This window comes from Rhinatrema bivittatum, chromosome 5, assembly GCF_901001135.1.
Source record: "Rhinatrema bivittatum chromosome 5, aRhiBiv1.1, whole genome shotgun sequence".
Classification (NCBI taxonomy): Eukaryota; Metazoa; Chordata; class Amphibia; order Gymnophiona; family Rhinatrematidae; genus Rhinatrema; species Rhinatrema bivittatum.
In genome coordinates, this window is record NC_042619.1 from 319,856,669 (window position 1) to 319,876,172 (window position 19,504).

The 19,504-nt window shown below is 46.3% G+C and overlaps 1 protein-coding gene across 7 annotated transcripts in view; it reads right to left on the minus strand.

Moving 5' to 3' along the window:
• Positions 1–9,622: 9,622 nt before the first annotated feature.
• The window catches only part of TBL1X (transducin beta like 1 X-linked), a 507,113-nt gene continuing 497,231 nt past the window's right edge, over positions 9,623–19,504 (minus strand). For all 7 annotated transcript variants that reach the window (XM_029604372.1, XM_029604377.1, XM_029604371.1 and 4 more), the window contains 3 exons: positions 11,963–12,128; positions 11,460–11,561; positions 9,623–10,880 (listed from right to left, as the gene is read on the minus strand). In XM_029604372.1, the coding sequence (XP_029460232.1) occupies positions 10,854–10,880; positions 11,460–11,561; positions 11,963–12,128 (295 nt within the window). In that variant the 3' untranslated portion in view covers positions 9,623–10,853. The remainder of the gene's footprint in view (positions 10,881–11,459; positions 11,562–11,962; positions 12,129–19,504) is intronic.

Sequence of the window (19,504 nt, forward strand, 5' to 3'; positions counted from 1 at the left end):
CTACTAAAATCCAGCGTACTTTTGCTTGAGTCTGATGCGCAAGCAAAAGTAGGCTGATCGCGCTTCTTTTAAAATCTACCCCTAACAGCGCTAAGATGAATCTGGACTGAAATGGTTTGAAGCCCAAACTTGGAAAGGTACCACAAGTAGTCCAACAGCTGGGGAAGGGGGCATGTGAATGGGTCCAGGGTCCAAGCCCTGCCCCGCACACCAGAGAATCTTCTCCACTTCCAACTGTAGGACTTCCTGGTGGAAGGCTTCCTAGAAGCCACCAGCACCTGAGACACAATGTCTGATAAGGCCAAGGGCTGAAGGACTAAGCGCTCAACATCCAAGCCATTAGGGCCAACGCCCGGATGGCTCAGAGTGCCCTGGTTCTGCGTAATCAGATTGGGCACGGTCCCCAGCCAGATAAGGGCCCTGATCGACAGGTCTCACAGGAGAGGTAGCCAGAACTGTCAGGACTAAAAGGGCACCACGAGAATCATGGTCCCTCTGTCCTGTTGAAGCTTCAGCAGGGTCTTGAAGAGGAGCGGGGGAGGGGGGGGTATGCATACAGCAGACCTCTCCCCCAGTGGAGGGAGAAGGCATTGCAAGCTGGATGTCCACCCCAACAGGGAGCAGAACTTGCTCACCTTGATTGTGTGAGGAGGCAAAGAGGTCTACATCTGGTGCACTCCACCGATTAAACAGTTTAGCCTCTATCTCCGGGTTGAGGGACCATTCGTATGGCTGGAAGGAGAGACTCAGCCTGTCTGCCAGCACATTCAGAGTCCCAGGCAGGTACGTTGCATGCGATGACATCCCCTGCGACGGGGGCCAGATCCACACCTGCACTGCCTTGTGACAGAGGAGACACGAGCCCATGCCTCCCTGTTTGTTGATATACCGCATCTGGTTGGCTTTCCGGATCAGGATTTCCTTGGGTGACAACCAGTCTCTGAACGCCCATAAGGTGTAACGGATCGCCCGAAGCCCCAGAAAGTTTATAGGAGAGTGGGCCAGAGACCCTGTGTGTGGATGCTGGCCACATGGGAACCCCAGACATGAAAAGAGGCATCGGTGGTAAGGCTTACTTGAGATGGAGCAGTTAGGAGGGAAATCCCTTGCTCCAAACTGGAGGTTTTCTCATCAGGACAGAAACACCTGCAGAGGTTCTGTGACTGCAATGCAAGTCTCAAGGTCCTGAAAGGCCTGCTGCCACTGTGACCACAAGGTCCATTGAGCCCTTCACATGAATAAATGGGCGAGAGGGGTGGCATGGACAGAAGCCGCCATGTGGCCCAACAAACGTAGCAGAAGGCGGGCAGTCATCTGATGGCTGTCACAGATGAAGGCCGCCGGCGAGGATGAGAGCCTGATCATGGGGCAGAAAAGCTTTTGCCTGCGCTGTGTCCAGTCTGGCTCCTATAAAGTCCAGCTGAGGTGAGACTTTGGGTAGTTGATTACAAACCCCAAGGATTGCAGAGTCTGCACTGTCAGGGCTAAAGCGCTCAGTGCTCCTGTGCAGAAGTTGCTCTTGATTAACCAGTCGTCCAGGTACGGGAAGACGTGAACTGCACAGTGCCTGAGGTATGCAGCCACCAGCGCTAGGCATTTGGTGAATACGCGAGGAGCTGAGGCCAACCCAAGAGGCAGCACCTTGTATTGATAGTGAGCCTTCCCCATTACGAAACTGAGGTATTTTTTTCTGTGGCCGGGAAAAATGGCTATGTGAGTGTAAGCTTCCTTGAGATCAAGGGAGCAGAGCCAGTCTCCTCTTTTGATAAGGGGAATCAGTGTACCCAGAGAGACCATCTTGAACTTTTCTCTTGGGAGAAGCTTGTTCAATGCCCTGAGGTTGAGTATGGGGTGTAAGCCGCCGTTCCTTTTCGGAATTAGGTCCTGGACTCGCTTCCAGAGGTTTCGGTTGTACTAAGTCTTGTATAGCTGGTAGGCGGCAATACGGGCGACCAGCATTGCACCCTGGAAGACCTTCCTGCCCAAGGCATCGAGCTCTCTCACCCCAGGGAGCAGAAGCGTGGGTATGGTAGTGCCTGGCTTTCTTCAAGGTGGACTCTACAATCACCAACTGGTGGGGGAGGTGCTGCTTCTCGAACCCCATAGCTTGCTGCACCAAATAGGTGGCATCTGCCTTCCTATTGATAGGGGAAATAGAGATCAGGTGTTCCCACATCTGAAGGAGGCGGCCCTTGAAGACGTCGTGTATGGGAACCACCACAATCTTCTTAGGAGCGTCTATGAACTAGAGTACTTCCAGCATCTTGTGTTGCTCATACTCCTCAGTGAGCAATTGGAAGGGGATAGCCTTGGCCATGGCTCTGACAAAGCCCCTCAAGAGACGACAGACACCTTTCCTCAGGCAGGGAGGACTCAGAGGGGGTCATCCAAATAGTCGGAGGAAGACTCCATGGAATCATCCCCCCAAGGATCGAAAGGCCCTTCCTCCTCACTAGGGCCAGCGTGAGTCCCATGTAGGATATCAGCCCTGGGCTTCAACGGCTTTGAACACCTCAAGGCCACCGAAGGCTCCCCTAGCATCAAGAGGGCCAGAGGCTGTGGGAGGCCAGAGGGACCCGGTAAGAGCGCAGGGAACTGAGGCCTCAGGAATAGGGCACCAGCTGCATCTTCCTCCTCAGTGGACCCAATCATCGGGATCACTCTGGTGGGAGGCATTGGTGAGGGGCCAGTGGCATGGGTGGCTGGACGCTCAAGTGCTCTTAGCACCTCGGTCTGAACCCTGCAGCCCAACTCCTCGTGAAAGTCAGGTGAGACCAGGACTGAGGGAGGGGGATGAGGAGTCACCGGCTCTTCCTCGGGTCTCCAAGGTGGCACAGTGCCCGGCACAGACATCGGTTGGGGAATGCCTGGGACTCTAGGGGGCATCAGAGGATGGGGTCTCAGATGGCTAGGGTTACTTCGGTGGCGGTATGGCAGCAGCTAGTACCACACTGGAACCAGAGCCATGTGCCTATGGGAACAGGTGGCGTTGCTTGCGGGGTCTCCCATGGTGCTCGGCCCAGTCTTTCCCTGGCGCAGAGAAAGCGGAGGACCCCGATGTCTGAGACAACGGTGAGATCATGGAGGATCTGTCACCGTCCCCGCGATCCTTTGAAGAAATGAACAGCGAGAGGGAGCGTATCAAGGGGCTCCCTGCGACCTCTCAGTGTCGAAGGGTGTGGATGGAAGAACCAAAAAGCTTCTCCATCTTATCAAGCCGTCGGCCTTTGGGGGCAATCTCACACAGATGACACCCACGGCAGTCGTGTGAGACCCACACGCAGAGGTTACAAACCTCATGCGGATCCGAGATGGACATGGTCCACGGGTACTGGAGGCACAGATGAAAACCGGATGCCTTAAAAAGCTACCTGGCATGGGGGTCGATGACCGGCGGTCACTGAGAGGTGAGGTGTCGGGAATCGACCACAAGGAGTGGAAAAAAACAGTTCAACTTACCATGCCAAGGATGCACCGACCGCAAAGGGGGACCCAATGATGGAAAAATGGGAAGACATGATATTTTCGATGAAAACAAGAGAGGAGCTCCACAGACCATGAAGCAACTGCACTGCGGGAAAGAAGAGACTGAATGGGGACCTTGTGTGGATGCGCGGATAGTGTGGTCAAAGCTTCTTTTGTCAAAGTTTCTAGTTTTTCATGCCGGGCTCCATCGGATGATGTCACCTACATGTGAGGACTACAATCCTGCTTGTCCTAGGAGAAAGTGGTTGTGTTGAGCTTAACTAACAGTCCTCATGTTCTTCCTGCTCAGAAAGTAAGAAGAGAAAGGAAGCTACAAGGATTCTGTCAAAGTGCCCACAACATTCTTTAGTGGCCAGTGGAATGTATTCTGTGGGCTGCAGAGCAGTATACTAGTCTTCCCCTCCACCATCCCTTCTCTCACATTCTTCCTTTCATCCGTATTTCCTCCCATCTCACCTCCAACTCTTCCGAATGGCTCTCTCTCCTGTCTCTCAGGCAACAGCAGCCCAAGGATGCATACCAGCAGTGCAGGGACTGAGCAAGATCATATTCTCCTGGTCTTTTTTTTTTTTTTTTTTGTGGCTCCCACCTCTTCACCTGTATGCATCCTGATTTAGCATGGAAGCATGGGCTAGTGGATCGTAGCAGCCATGGGGACCAGGAGCAAATGCTCGCTCACTGTCCCTGCGTTACCAGCCTGCAGTCATTCTTTTATTTCACCAGTCGCATTGGGGTGACAAGAAGTATTCAGCCCCACTTCAAACTGCACAGGAGGGGCTTTAAAGCATGGGATCTGTAAATGCCGCCCTTGGGGGCCACCATCCAGTCAAGGTCTCAGCATTTCCACAATTAATATGCATGAGATCTATTTGTATACATGGTCTTCATGGTATGCAGATGTGCACTGTCCATACTCATTGTAGGAAATCCTGAAAACCTGACTGGGTTGTAGTACTCAAGAACAGGGTTAGGAGGAGGCCCTTGTTTTATAGTGTACAGCAGTATGCTCACCCCTGGATCTGCTTCCTGCTGTGTACTTTGCACACCAATGGTCAGTTCTGGACATTAACACTTGTTAGAAACATTGACCTGAATACTGTGATCTTCAAGTTAGGAGCTGTCAGACCCATTAGTACTAAGTGGCGACCCTCCAAGTAGCAATGTTATGGAGGGGGCTCCCAGGGGTCCCTTGTTAAATTTATTTTATAACACTAAAGATTCGCACCGAGCAGAGATGAGCTGGCATGGTTCTCTTTATGAGAAAATGGTAGCACATCACTACCCGCAGAGAAGTTGTGGGGGAACAAGGGAGGTAGGCAGTGATATATTACTTTAAATTTTTCTTTTTTCAACCATGACAAATCAAGAGAACATGGGACAGGTAGAGAATATTCTTAATAGTATTAAAATGAGGTATTGGTAGGGTTTGTAGTACATCGGTAGGTAGGGAAAATGGGAGATTAGATGGGTCTTGATCTTCTAATTCCTTCATTTTTCTGTGTTTCTCTGATCAGGGCCAGTGAAAGAGTTTTTGGCAGCCTAGGTAAACCTTTGATCATGCACCCCTCCCCCAACTTACTTAGGTGGCAGCTCCAGCATAGCACCCCCCTCTGGGGCTTGTGCTGGCAGGATTTTGCCACCCCCAAAATTTTGGCACTAGAGGCAACCACCTAGTTTGCCCAATGGAAGCACCGGCCCCGTCTCTGATGGCTATTAAGCTATAGAGAGGGGGAAAATTCTTAATGTAAAACAGTGTGCGCTATAAACGAAACTTGGCTCCAGGATTTATTTGGGAAATTCATGTAGCCATGGACCAAGAAAGAATAAAGAACACACCATACTCAGAGTTCTCTAATATCAAAATATAGCAATTTATTCGAGACACTGAATATGATCTTTTGATTCTCTCCTTGAAACAAATGAGCTACAACACAAGGCGATTTAAGAGCAGGCCCTGGGGTGGAGAGCAGAGGAGAAATAAACAAGAAAGAAAGAAACGGAGGCTGATGTTAACCTTAACTGAATTTTGGAGATGCAAAAAGATGAACCAAGTCTGGCTGCAAGTCTGACACAGACAATAAAAACTGCAGAAGCCAGAATTTATAACTCGAGTAAACGGCTGAAAGAACAATTGTGCAACTGACAAAGAACCACGATTTAAAGTAAAAAGGCAAAACAAAGACAAACAAGAAACCCTCCCCCCCCCCCCCCCCCAAAAAAAATTAAAATTCCACAAACAAAAATAAAGCAGACCCTTACATTTGACAAAGTGCACTTCACTTGGTTCTAAAAATTAGCAATTAAAAAAACCCTCCTAAAACGAAGCATGGGGTTAGTGCGTGTATAACCAACCCTGTACGTGCCAGGTCCTCTGAAGCCCATGAGGGTTCCAGCGCTCGTTAAAGATGCAGTATCCTGAAACCACCTGCAGTCAGCTCATGACGGTCATGTTTCAAGCACATGCGTCTGGTGATCAAATGACAAATTTAGGCCGTTATTATCTCGCAGGACTGTTTTCCTTTCCAAAGGGATGTAACCTGAAAAGCTCAGCACAAAGCACCCAGAACACAATTCACACCTATGGACCACTTATTGAGGCTGGGAAAGCCTGCATCAGCCAATAGATACTAGTTGAGTTGAACATTGGAGTTGGGTTTTCAAGTGGGTTTTTTTTTAATTTGACTTTTCTTAGCATGCGAGGAATTACCAAAATCCAATTTGAGTTCCTGGGGATTTATGAGCATTTTCCCTAATATCCTTCATATATTTCTCCATGCTACCATTTCCCCCTTCTCCCATATCAGTGTTTTACTTTTTCTGTTTGCAAATAGGAATATTCAATAAAAAGCCTCCAACAATGAAATCAATACAGCAGGTTTTATGCTGCAGTAGCAGCAATAGCGGAAAAAAAAGTAGTTTATTTGGTTTGCAATGTGAACCAAAACCATTAATAGTCCTTTATTTCATTTGGATTTTTATTTAAATTCCTGAGCGGTTACTACTGTTTACATTTTAGAAAAAACTCTTCTTCCTTGGTTGTTCTCACTAGTATGAATCTAAGTTAGCTGGAGCAGGGATTCTCAACCCAGTTAGATTTTTAGTACATTCCCAATGAATATGCATGAGGACAATTTGCATGCATTTGAGGCCATATATGCAAATCTACCCTATGCATATTCATTGCGGATATCCTAAAAATCTTACTGGCTAGATGTGTCCTAAGGACTGGGTTGAGAACTCCTGAACAAGTGTTGCTGTATTGATCTTAAGATGCGCCAAATCCAGGTACCATGCTGACACATGAAAAACAAATACAGCATTATCAAATGGACAATGGATTTAAGAAATATGATATTTTAAAATAAATATTGGCCAAGACCATAGTAAGTTTAAAAAATGTAGAAGAGGAGGGTCAGAAATAAAATATATTTAGACAAAAAAGAAAAAAAAAAAACTAGGAATGACAACCAACAAGAAACAATAAGGCCAAGAAACCAACATGTTGACATTCTAAGAAATCTAGAGGATCAGGAATACATTTAAATAAATTCAATTTTTTCTTACATTACATCTAGAAGAGACATGGCCTAGTGGTTGGAATAATGGTCTGAGAAATAGGGTTCAAATCCCACTGGCTCCATTTGTGACTTTGGGCAAGTCACTATCGCTTGTTTGCTTCAGGTGCCCCTTTAGGCATTGTACCTGAATTACTAATAATGAGGCAAGATGCCCTGAGCATTAACTGGAAAGGTGGGCTAAAAATCCAAATTACAAGCACGTGTGTGTGAACTCTATCACACCCTTAATTCACATGAAGACTGGACAAATTGATATCTTTGGGTCATTGTTTTTGACAACCTGCTGATCAGTTTTTGAAAATCTGCCTTACCAATTGTCACGCAAGTGCCCTGGTACACACACAAACTCAACTGTGTAAAGTTACGCCTGCTCTATCGAGGGTAAAACTTGTGTTAACTTACGTGCATAACTTCTTAAAATAAACAAACATTCATGCAAGTTTCAATTCCACCCTCTGGAATGCCCCTGCCCAACACGCTTAAATGTATGAGCACAGGTTACGTGCCCTGGGCCACAGGTTATTTTATAACAGCCATTTGTGTGCATAAAACATTGTTTTATGTCCATAAATGGCTTCGAAAATTCACCCAAAAAGCTTTTTAGAATATGGAGATGGTCATGCTTGGGCTTTTTATCCTGTCATTTAATGAACAGGTAAATCTGGTGAAGACAACTTGATGAAAGAAGTTGTATTTGCTTTACATCTAACTGACAAAGCAGCATGCAGTGCTTGGAGGCCATTACAGCACTGATGCAGGACTGCATTGATTTCTATAACACATAAAACATGCAGAATGCCAATGTATCTTGGCATCTACAGTAGGAGCATGTTGTTGAGGTCCTGAAAGCCCAGAAACTATGAATGAAGGCGTTAAACGTTTTGTTTCTTTCTGCTGTGTATTCTAAGGAAAGCCTGTAACATAATGCAATTAAAAAAAAAAAAATTTGGGGCATGGGTGGCAGGGAGGAGGAGAGTATTAGAAGACAGAATCAAAGGATTATCTTCATCTATCACAAACTCGGTTTTATCTGTCCCATAAGCTGCACAAGTGAATAATAATCAGTCGCTGCGTGCATCCAAAATGATAGTTCTCCATCTCGTAATGTGCCATGGAGACAGAGCTGACCTCAGATGGGTGTGGGGCCCCTCCCCACAGTTACAATTCTCTCCAAACCCATCACCACCACCAGGAGGAGAGCAGTGGTTCTCACCTGCAACTGCTCTCTCCTCTGCCAGCTTCAGTATGTAAGTCTGAATCACAAAGGGTGGCAGGTCCCTCAAAGACTATGTAGTCCTGTGCGGTTCTGACTCCAGACTGAAATCGGAGGAGGAGGAGGAGAAGGCAGACACAGGTAAGAAGTGCTGTTTTCCTCCTGCCAGCAGGAGGAAGGAAAGACAGTTGCTCCATCTACATACCCTCCGACCCAGGGATGGCCCTGTGTGGAAGTAAAGTATGTGCACATTTGCTTATCAACAGTTCCATTCTTGAAGACCAGCAGATGTACAGAACCATGCTTGAACTAGACACAGACTCTGAAGAGACAACCCTCAAGCCCAAGCTGTATGTAATCCTGCGCATAAAGACTGGATAGGAATGCTCTCAAGCCTAAACTAGATATCTGAGCCACTTCCTGCTGCATCAAAATAATTGCAAAACGTTTGGGTGGTCTGGTGGATTCTTTCTCCTCATTATGGATTTCCAGCTCAAACCTTCACTCATAATTACTCAGGGATTTCCCTCTATTTTTAGATTTCCCATCCAACTCAGCACAGCCATCACAGCGAAAATCCTTGGAGGGGGTGTCGCAAACTGCAGCAAACTCTAGAACCCAGCTAACGTGGAGCCAGAGTCTAGCCACTAAGTGTCATCAGTGAGCACTGGCCACGACTCTCTCCAGGGGCCTAGGAACACAAGCTCCCCAGTCCCAGTTGGCCCAGTAATCAAACTCAGGTCTTTCTGCCTGGTAGTCTCAAGCACTTGTCAGAGAGACACCAGGCTGGCCCTAGTAGAGATGATGACCGACTTCCTGCAACCTTTCATATGTTGAGAACATCAGATCTAGGCTGCCCAGGCCCGAACATGTTTGGTACACACCAAAGTAGAATAAGGACTGCAGGGGCACCTTAAGTGTGAGATATCTGATGATAATCTACGCAATCTCAGCTCCGGAAGCCCGCCTGGTTTTTCATGTATTTTATCCAAAAGAAATGTTTTAAAATCTATAATTAGATGGCATTGAAATGCAAACAGATTACAACATGCAGGTTTTGAGACAACTTACTAAAGAACAAATTGAAAGACTGGGCAAATTAAAGATGCAAAACAGTCTCTTTCAGTACAAAGTAATTTGCAACATTTTACATCTGTGTTAAATTCTAGTGCTTGTGCAAAAATCCAATATCATCTACCACCATGTCAATAAAACCATGTGGAAATAATTCAACAAACAAAATAGCTGTAAAATCATTTAAGCCTGCACAAATTTGACTTTGTGCTTGTTTTGTCAATGGAGTAACTTTGGAACGAGGAAGAAAAAGTTGTGTACAAAAAAAAGTGCATATGCTAAAAAAAAAAATACTAAAAACAACGGTGGGCTATTGCCAAATCCTTGAGACTGGCTTTGAAGAGAGGTTTAGTGGAATTTCTACTATGTGGGCACTTAAATACATTCATTCACATCACTCCCTCCTGCTTCCCCTCACACCTCGTCGTACTAAAAAAGGGAAAAGAGAACAAGGATACTGCATCTTTAATGTAGTGCACCTCACATTCCCCTCGGTCACAATTTAAACAATTCAGTCTGTTTATCAACCTTTGCAGGCTGTTAGAATTGTGTTCTAACATAAAAAATATTATTTTTATTCCAAAAATACACTGGGGTTCTCTCTCTTAAAAGTCATCTTTCTCTTGTAAAAATTGTCCCCGGTACATCATTCTTCTATAAAGCACTTCTTGTTATGCCATTTACCAAACATGCTCTGTAGATGCTAAGATCTGAAGGGGGAGGGAATGGGAGAAGGAGGAGCAGGAAAGAAGGCCAAGGAAAAGAGAGAAGGGGTGGGGAAAGGAGCAGGGAAGCAGTCTGTTGAAAATTTCTGTGGTTGTGGTGTCCACTCGGCTGTGTCTGCCGTGGACAGGAAAAAAAACAAAACAGGAAAAGGTTCCAAACCTAGGTCTCTAATCTTTCGGGCTGTTAGCAGTCCAGCTGATAAAAAAAAAAAGAAGAAGTCATCTACAAAATAGAAAGTGTACGGATTACAAATTTGTGTGTATTTTATTGGTACAAACTGGTCTTTGAGCGTCCTTTGGGAGAGTAATTGTACTGTCCAAATCGTAAGGAAAATAAACTCAAACAACAGGAGGAGGGTTTTTCTTTTCCCCTTTTGGTTTATCACAGCATTTGCTTTCTTTTTCCATTTTTTTTTTGGCACAGCTGTTTCAGCCATCACGGTTAGATCTGGGATGCAAAACCAAAGAGCGCAGTGTCTGAAGCAGAGGGCTTCATGCTTCTAAGGCTGGAAAAAAAAAAAAAAAAGTCCAGGTGGAAACCATCCACTCCCCTTGGACGTGACACGTTTTGTGTATTCATTTTTTTAAACTCCTTCATGAAGGTTGCGGACAAATACTTGGATCCCATGACCAGGGAGAGTCAGTTTCTTTGTACACTCTGACTTGGATCAAGCTCATACAGTTTTGGTGCTCTGTGTGTTAGTTTCGACGAGCACTTCTACCCAGGCATATTCATCACTGGTCCATTTTTAACTTCCTTCCAGGACGCTTCATCCTTTACTTCCGTAGATCTAGAACACAAACCTAGAGAACAGAGAAAGAGAATGAACAATAAGCTACCTTCTATCTTACATGCAATGACAGGGGCCTCAAGAATGCTGGAATGGATCTCAGGTTCCCACAAAAACTGGCTACTGTATAAGGATTTAATGCCAAGGAAATGCTCACTACTGCAATCAAACACAAAGAGGACTCTTCATTGTCCTTCTGAATTAATTTGTCTGCAATAACAAAGCACTAACAAGCTGCACCAGGGTCGCTGCAAGGGTTTGGGATGAAGGATGACGGCCCGATACACCAAGCCACAGGAGAGGGAGATGCCGTATTGCCCTTTTCAGCCAGTCTGTGGGTCTGCAAACACATGAGCCCGAAAGAGTAGGGGGCACCAAAAGCAACTCTTGTGTAGGGTACCATTTTGTATAGAGACTGCCCTCAACTGTAACATTTCTTATTCCAGCTGGCATCTGCGGGTGATGACCCACCCATCTATTGAGTGGCTTAAAATATGTGCAGTAGGCAGAGTAACTTTTACATAGTGTATTGCTCCACAGGATATCTGCATCCATTTCTGAGGTTAAGAATATGAAAGTCACCAATGCTTACAGATCCATCCGATGCGCTCGCCCCCACTTTGTCTCCTCTGGCATTCCAACAGACCTCAAAGATTCCCCCAGTGCCTCTGTAGCTATGTACTAGAGCCCCATTCTGCAAAGAAAACAGATTTGGAAACAATTCTGAGACTGCATATTCTCACTATCTTTTTTTCGTTTTGCTGGCTCATCTCGACTTTTTCCCCAAGTGCAGGCAATTATATTGTGGTAGCTTAATCTATGTGATGGATGCCAAATTTGTTTCACAAAGATGTAGAAATCCACTGCTTATTCTTGGGATAAGCAGCTTGGAATCTATTTACCCCCTTGGGATCCTGCCAGGTACTTGTGACCTTGTTTGGCCACTGTTGGAAACAGGATACTGGGCTTGATAGACCTTTGGTCTGGCCCAGTATAGCAAGTTATGTCCTTATGCTAAAAGCAGAATAATTAAAGTATTTGGACTCCCCCTTTCTTTTCATCATTGGTAGCTCTCGAGACTCTGCTGCTGCTTACCTGAGTATTCCATATATGAACACATTTATCAAAGGACCCACTGGCCAAATATCTTCCATCGGGGCTGAAGGCTACACTGTAGACAGGCTCCTGATGTTTGGTTAATGTATGGATACAAACACCTCGTTCCACATCCCACAGTCGAACAGTAGAATCAAACGAAGCACTAGAAAAACAGCATAATAAAATAGTGGTCCTACCACAAAACATCCTTCTGTCCTCAGACCACTTATCTACCTTATGACCTCAAAGTTTATCGCATATCAAAACAAATAAACCTTAACAAATGTAATAGCTAGAAGGACATCCAATCCAGGTTCAACACACCCCACGACTCATCCTTTCACCAATATCTTTTATGACACGGAAGGCAAACACTGTTATTGTAACCCAAACATTAAGTTTACTTAGTATATTTGCAAACATCCTCTTGCACTCACTGATGAAGTTTCAAATACAATAAGTTAGTCCAAAAAAAATCAAAGCAGCAAAAGTAAGGATCCAAGTGCTCACCAAGAACCTGAGGATGGAGTAAAAGTAAAACCAATTTTCTCTACTGTTACCAAGCCAAGTGAAAGGTTTCTCAGTGGAATAATATTTTTAATTTCAGATGGGAATTCTTTAGCTCCTAGGGGGTGAAATGAAGAGACTGCTCTTTTATCATTTCTGTAACACTAAACAGGTGAGTTTAATTTTCAGGCAGCCCAACTAGGCTAAAGTCTGTGAATGCTTTATACCTGAAGATGTTAGCCAGAATTTTCATAAATCTGCTTTGAAAATTTGCAAGTGTGCGCTTAACTGGCGCTAACATACATGCAAACGGTTATACCTGCTTGGGCTCAGGTGTAGCTGTGTGGGTGTATATTTATGTGCATGCCATTGAAAATAGGAAAATTGGTTTTTACCTGCTAATTTTCATTTCTGGAATACTACAGATCGTCCAGACAAGTGGGTTTTGCATCCCTACCAGCAGATGGAGACAGAGAATAAAACTTTTCAGGCACTGCTATTTAACCGAGTGTGCCACCTGCAGTCCCTCAGTATTGACCTGTACACCTAAGCCAAGATGTCTACGCCCCAAAACCCAAATGATTTCCACCTGGGACAAGCAGAGAATCAAAGTTGGAGCCCTCTACAAACCTGGAACCCCAACATCTCCAATAAGGGCAATGAAAACTTCCAGCCCTAGTTATTTAACATATATTCAATCTTTGCAAATACAGCATTAACAGCATCTAGAAGCAGGGAAGGTTTTTCAAAAAACAAAGGGGATAGGCCTCTGGACTAATCTGTAGTATTCCAGGAACAAAAATTAGCAGGTAAGAACCAATTTTCCTTTCCTGTTCATACTCCAGATCAGTCCAGACAAGTGAGATGTACACTGGGCAGGAACCCAAAAGACCTGCTCACGACACACTTTCTCCAAATGTCACTTCTTCTGGCACCTGAACATCCAAGCAGTAATGATTGGTAAAAGTGTGCAGGGAAGACCAACAAATCTCCTACGATGATACCAGCTGACACTCCGCCCAGGAGGTTGCTTGCACCCTAGTAGAATGCACCCGCAATCCCTCTGGAACCGATCGACCCTTACAGAGATATGCCGAAAAAATTGCTTCCTTCAACCATCACACAATCATGCTCTTAAAAGCTTTACATCCTTTCTTTGCTCCTTTGAACAAAACAAAAAGATGATCATTGGTGACATTAACATATCGCAACAGAGCCCGATGAACATGCAACAAGTGAAGCTCCTTCGCATGTGGCATATCTGATGTCAGGTGCGGAAAAGCCGGCAACTCCACTGTCTGGTTAACATGAAACAAAGATTCGACCTTCGGCAAAAAGGAAGGAACTGTACACAGTGATACCCAGTCCTCTGAAAAGGATCTCTGCACAAGGCCTGAAGCTCCAAAATATGCCTGGCCAAACAAATTGCCACCAAGAAAACGGTTTTCAAGGTGAGATCCTTCAAAGATGCCTTTCTCAGCAGTTCAAAGGGATATCCACAGAGTGCCCAAAGAACCAGACACATCCTATGAACCGGCGGGCGCATGTGCTTCACCCTCTTAAGAAAATGCAAGATGTCTGGATGAGATGCCAATGGCCTCCTCCTAAAGCTTCCCTAGAAAACAACCCAAGGCTGCCACCTGTACTCTGAGCAAATTTTGCCATCTTGTAAAAAGCCCAGGACCTGCAAAACGTCTACCTGCAAAGGTTCAAGTTCGTCCTCCAAACACCATGTCTCACTCTCCACACTCAGATACACTCAGACAACAGGTTGGCCTCCTAGTTTGAAGCAAAGTGGCAATCACCGGCTCCAAATATCTTTTTAAGTGAAAATACCACATCTCAAAAGCCAAGCCTCTAGACAAAAGCGATCTGCCGGCTCTGAAAAATGGGCTCCTGACGCAGCAACCCCTGCAGGTGACCTAATTGGATGGGACCACCTATTGTTAGTGAACCAGATCTGTAAACCACGGATGGCGCAGCCACTCCAGCACCATGAGGATCACTCTTCCTAGATGCTGCTTGATATGATGTAACAGTTGATCTACAAGAGGCAATGAGGGAAACACATACAGTAGCAGTCTCGATGGCCAAGATTGAACAGGGCATTGATCCCTTTGGAGCCAAACTCCCTTCTGCAACTGAAAAACCTGTTCACCTTGACAGTTCCTCGACGCCAAGAGATCCAACTGAGGCATGCCCTATCTGTCCCGGATGAGGGCAAAGGCCTCCGCTGACAACTCCCATTGCCCTGGATCCAGCTGTTGCCTGTTGAGGTAATCTGCTTGCACATTGTCCACTCAGGCCTCATGAGAAGCCGCTAGCCCCGTTAGATGGTTTTCCATCCAGTGGCCTCCTGAGCCACTAGGTGACTCTTCATCCTGCGCTGATGATTGATATATGCCACCATTGTTGCATTGTCTGAGAATACTCTCACTGCATGCCCCTGAATCCTAAGGAAGGAAAGCAAGTAAAGCCCTGCAAACCACCCTTGTTTCCAATCGGTTGATCGACCAGGATGCTTCCCTTGGCGACCGCTTACCTTGGGTCCTCTGTCCTTGGCCAACTGCCTCCAACCCCTGAGGCTGGCACCTGTGGCACTCAGTCCAGGACCTCCAGCTCCACTCCTCTCTCCAAATTGGGATTTGACAACCACCTTGAGAGACAAGACCTGGACTCTCCCTGAAGTGATAAGGGGAGCTGAAACTCATCCAACAGCAGATTCCAACAGGATAAATGTGCCCTCTGGAGAGGCTGCATGTGAGCATAAGACCAATTCCAGTGTAGAGGGCCTTATAACCTAGAACCTTCAAATAATCTCAGACTCTGGGTACCGAAAGACACAGTAGTCGAAGCACTTGAGCCTGCAACTTGATCACCCTCTCTTAGGTAAGGAAGATCTTACCTAAGCGGATATCGAAATGCGCCCCCAGATACTCCAACAACTGGGACGGCTCCAGGTGACACTTTGTCAGGTTTAGCACCTGACCCAGAGACCTCAAGAGCTCCATGACACATTGAATCGAATGACGACACTCCAACTTCACTCGGATAAGCCAGTCGTCCAGGATGCACCAGGACCCCCTTTCTCTTCTGAGTGCTGCCACTACCACAACCATCACCTTCATGAAAGTCCATGGCACTGTCGCTAACCCGAAGGGAAGTGCTTGAAACTGGAAATGCTCTCCTAACACCATGAAGCATAGAAATCTTCGATGGTCTGAACATATGGGAATGTGCAGGTAAGCCTCCATTAAATCCAATGATGCAAGAAACTCTCCTTTGCAAGCCGCTGCTATGATTGTCCGCAGCATCTCCATACGAAAGTACGGCACTCACAGTGCTGCATTGACCTTCTGCAGATCGAGAATTGGCCAAAAGGTGTCCTCCTTCTTGGGAACCACAAAGTAAACTAAGTATCTTCCTAACCTTTTCTCCTTTAGGGGAACCAGGACAATGGCGTCCAGGTGCTGCAGCCGCTGCAACATGTCCCATACCACTTCTCACTTGGCGCGAGAAGCAGAATGGAATACCACATAGGTCACTGACTGGGTGCGAAAATTCTAAGGCGAGCCATCTCTTATCACTTCCAGAATCCATTGATCGGATGTGATCTTGGGTCCAACTCCTTGTAAAAGAGGGCTAATCTCCCCCCCAACAGCTTCCAGAGAAGAGTGTACCAGTCTGCCTTCACTGGGAGGCCTTATCTACTCTGGCTCCCTGGCTGGAACTATCTCGGGCAGGTGTACATGACCCCCAAAAGGACTGCTGCCTTCTTGAACCCTGCTTCTGCGTGAACATGGAAGAACTCCTATTAAATCGAAACCTCATTTCTCGAAAGCGAGAAGATGGCGGAAAGCTCTTCTTGCCAGTCTTCTTATCCTCGGGTAACTTGTTCACTTTCAACTCCCCAAATGCTTCATCAGCTGTTCCAAATCTTCTCTGAGCAACAGCTTTCCTTTAAAGGGGAGATTACACAGCTGCGCTTTAGACCACACATCTGCCGCCCAATTCTGCAACCACAGGAGTCTCCGTGCTGCCACTTTGGAATCTATATTTATAGCCATCTGGACCATCTTGTACAGGACATCCACCACATAGTCCACGCCTGCTTCCAACCAAGCCGCCTGGTTGGAATCAGCCAAAGATCCTGACGTCTTCTCCTGTGCCTTCTGCACCCAGCACAAACAAGCTCTCTGCATCAGGCTAACACAGACTGCAGCTCAAAGGCTCAAAGCCAAGACCTCAGTCTCTTCAACAGGATCTCCAGCTTCCAATCCTGAACATCTTTCAGTGCAGCCAACTCTGCTATGGGAATCATTGCCCTCTTTCTCACCGCAGACACCGCCGCATTTGCCTTCGGAAGCCTCCAAAGCTCTAAGGTATCCTCCAGTAAGGTATACAATGAGCCATAACCCGGGCTACCTTCAGGCCTGCCTCAGGAGAACCCCACTCTTCGTCAACAAATATTTTCACCTTCTTCGGTAAAGGAAAAGCCTTTGGTAGCCCATGCAACCTGTCCAGGGCAGGGTGTACTCCATTGTACAAATCCTCCTGCGTGACCTTGATCCCCAGTTCCTGCTACACCTGGGGAATGAGAGGACATAGTTCTTCCTTACAGAATAATCTCACCACTCTAGGATCATCCCTTCATGAGAGGAACCTCCTCCACATCAGTTCCACTACCTGTCGGTACGTCCACAGGATCAACGTCCGGGTCTTCTTGTGGACCCCTCCTGTAGACCTTCACCTTCTGAATCCTTAGAAGACTCATCTTCATCTGACGGGTGACCCAGGAGCAGAAGAAGCCCCCCTGACCTTGCCTGCATAACTGCTCTAGGCCTCTTAGCCGAGTGCTTGGACTTCTGGGTGGCCGAATGCTTACGCTCTGCTTCCCTCTTAGCCAAATAGGCTTTATGGAGTAGCAGGACAAAATCTGTGGAAAATCCTCAGAACCACTGACTCCCTTCTCCATAGTGTCATATAGCTTCTCTGCCCTTTCTCAGGCCATTGCTCCACTGAAGACAGCGGGGGAGTGGAGTCCCTGAACTCCCTAGCAGATACAAGCCTCCTGCCATGTGGAGGCAACATGGCTGCCATCTCTTCTGACACCCTCTGGGGGCCTCCTGAACAGGGCCTGAAGAATTCATGCAGTGAAGGCTTCCTCTCTGGAGGCACAATCGGCATACAAGGCCCCACTGAGGTGCAATTACCCCACTCTGCAGGTCCGACACACTTTCCTGTGCTAAGTGGGAGGCACCATGCTTTTGCCGCAGTCAGTGGTAAAATAAAAATATCGTCCTGAGTGCCACAATTGCTGAGTCGCTCCTGCTGGCACTGTCGCAGAGTTGCATGCATCCCTTTTCACCCTCTCTACGGCCTTATCGTTCCAATAGGGATATCCAATCAGCCCTGCTACTCTGTTTGCTTTCTTTTTCTTTTTCACGACACAGCAATCAAAGAAGCCCAGAGAAAGAGAAAGATACACGTCCCTTCTTCTGGCTGCTCCTGGCTGTCAGCTGAAAGTGAGAAGGCCTCAGAAGGAGCAAAAGAACCAGGACCCCCGGCTTTCCCTCCCTCTGGAAGACGAAGGCCGAGCTAGATCAGGGATCTCTAACCCCCTGCTTGCCCTGCTCTACCCGAGGGATGGCCCACGAAGGAACCTAACATCTCAGGGAGCACAACTCTTCACTAGCTGTTCTCTCTTCTCTTTTAAACTCCAGACATCTGCTGGGGACAGAGAAATACTGAGGGAGTGCAGGTGGCACTCTCAGATATGTAGCAGTGCCTGAAAAGTTTTTATTCTCTGCCTCCATCTGCTGGTAGGGATGCAAAACCCACTTGTCTGGACTGATCTGGGGTATGAACAGAATCAAAAGTAGGCATGGAAGTTCTGTCCCCACACCTGACTCTGCCCCCTCCCCCGAACTCATCATAGTGCATGTACAAGTGCGTGAAAAATGGCTTGTGTGTGTTTTTATGTGCACAACCCCCTGAGCAATTTTCAAAAGATTATTTACGCACATAATACTGGGGTTTGTGTGCATAAACACTTTTAAAAATCCCATGTGTCTTATCTTTTTTGATCTGAACACTTTAATGATTTACAGAGTTTGGGCTATACCAATATAATCCAGATGTGTCATTAATACTGGGCTACTGATTGGTTAACAAGGATCTACTGTGGCTCTGTGGTTGATTTTCAATATAGAATAGCACAGTGCTTGGATTCAACCCTGGGGAATGAAGGATTTTCTTCAGTTTAGGCGAGGCCGCGGTGTAAATGCATAATCCTCTTTGCCTATACGCTGAAGAAGAATTTGCTTAAAACATTGGGGAAGCCTGGGTCTAGCCATGGCTTTATTCTTTGTTTAGGAACAATATAGTAGATTTTTTAAAGTGTTTTCTTTGTCCTCAGGTTGTTGGTGAGTATTTTGATCTTTTCCTTTGGTACTTAGCTTCTGTTTCCATTTTGGATTGCAGTGGGGATCTGGAGGCTGTCTACAGTGACAGAGCTATTTCTTTCTCCTTGTTCTCGGACCTTTTATCTCTATGTAAACTAGAGAAGGAAAATTCTGAATTAAGGCAGCAGTGTCAAAGCATAACCGATTTCCTTCCATTTTCTCAAGAATTCTCCACTTTGAACTGATTGGAGCATCATAAAAGGTAACTCTTCCCAGTCTCTTGGAGGAAGGTCATGCTATTGCATTGCTGAATACATTTTAGAAATGTAAACGGGGATCTTTAGCATCGGGAACCTGTCATGACACAGATGCTCAGAGCTGGAGAATAAAACAGGGTTAAAGTACAAGTTCAAGACAGCCAAAGGACAGACACCAGAATCCCCACTGCTCAGGCACTTTTATTATCAGAAGCACCCGACAAAGACGGTGCTCTCAGAGGCATGAGACAGGTGGCTGCTGGCTGCTTTCCTGGTGGTGATGAAGGATGCGCCATACAGCACCTCGGATCACACACCAAGCACAATGACAACTGGCCTGGGAATGCTGCAGTGGAATAGCTCATTACTTT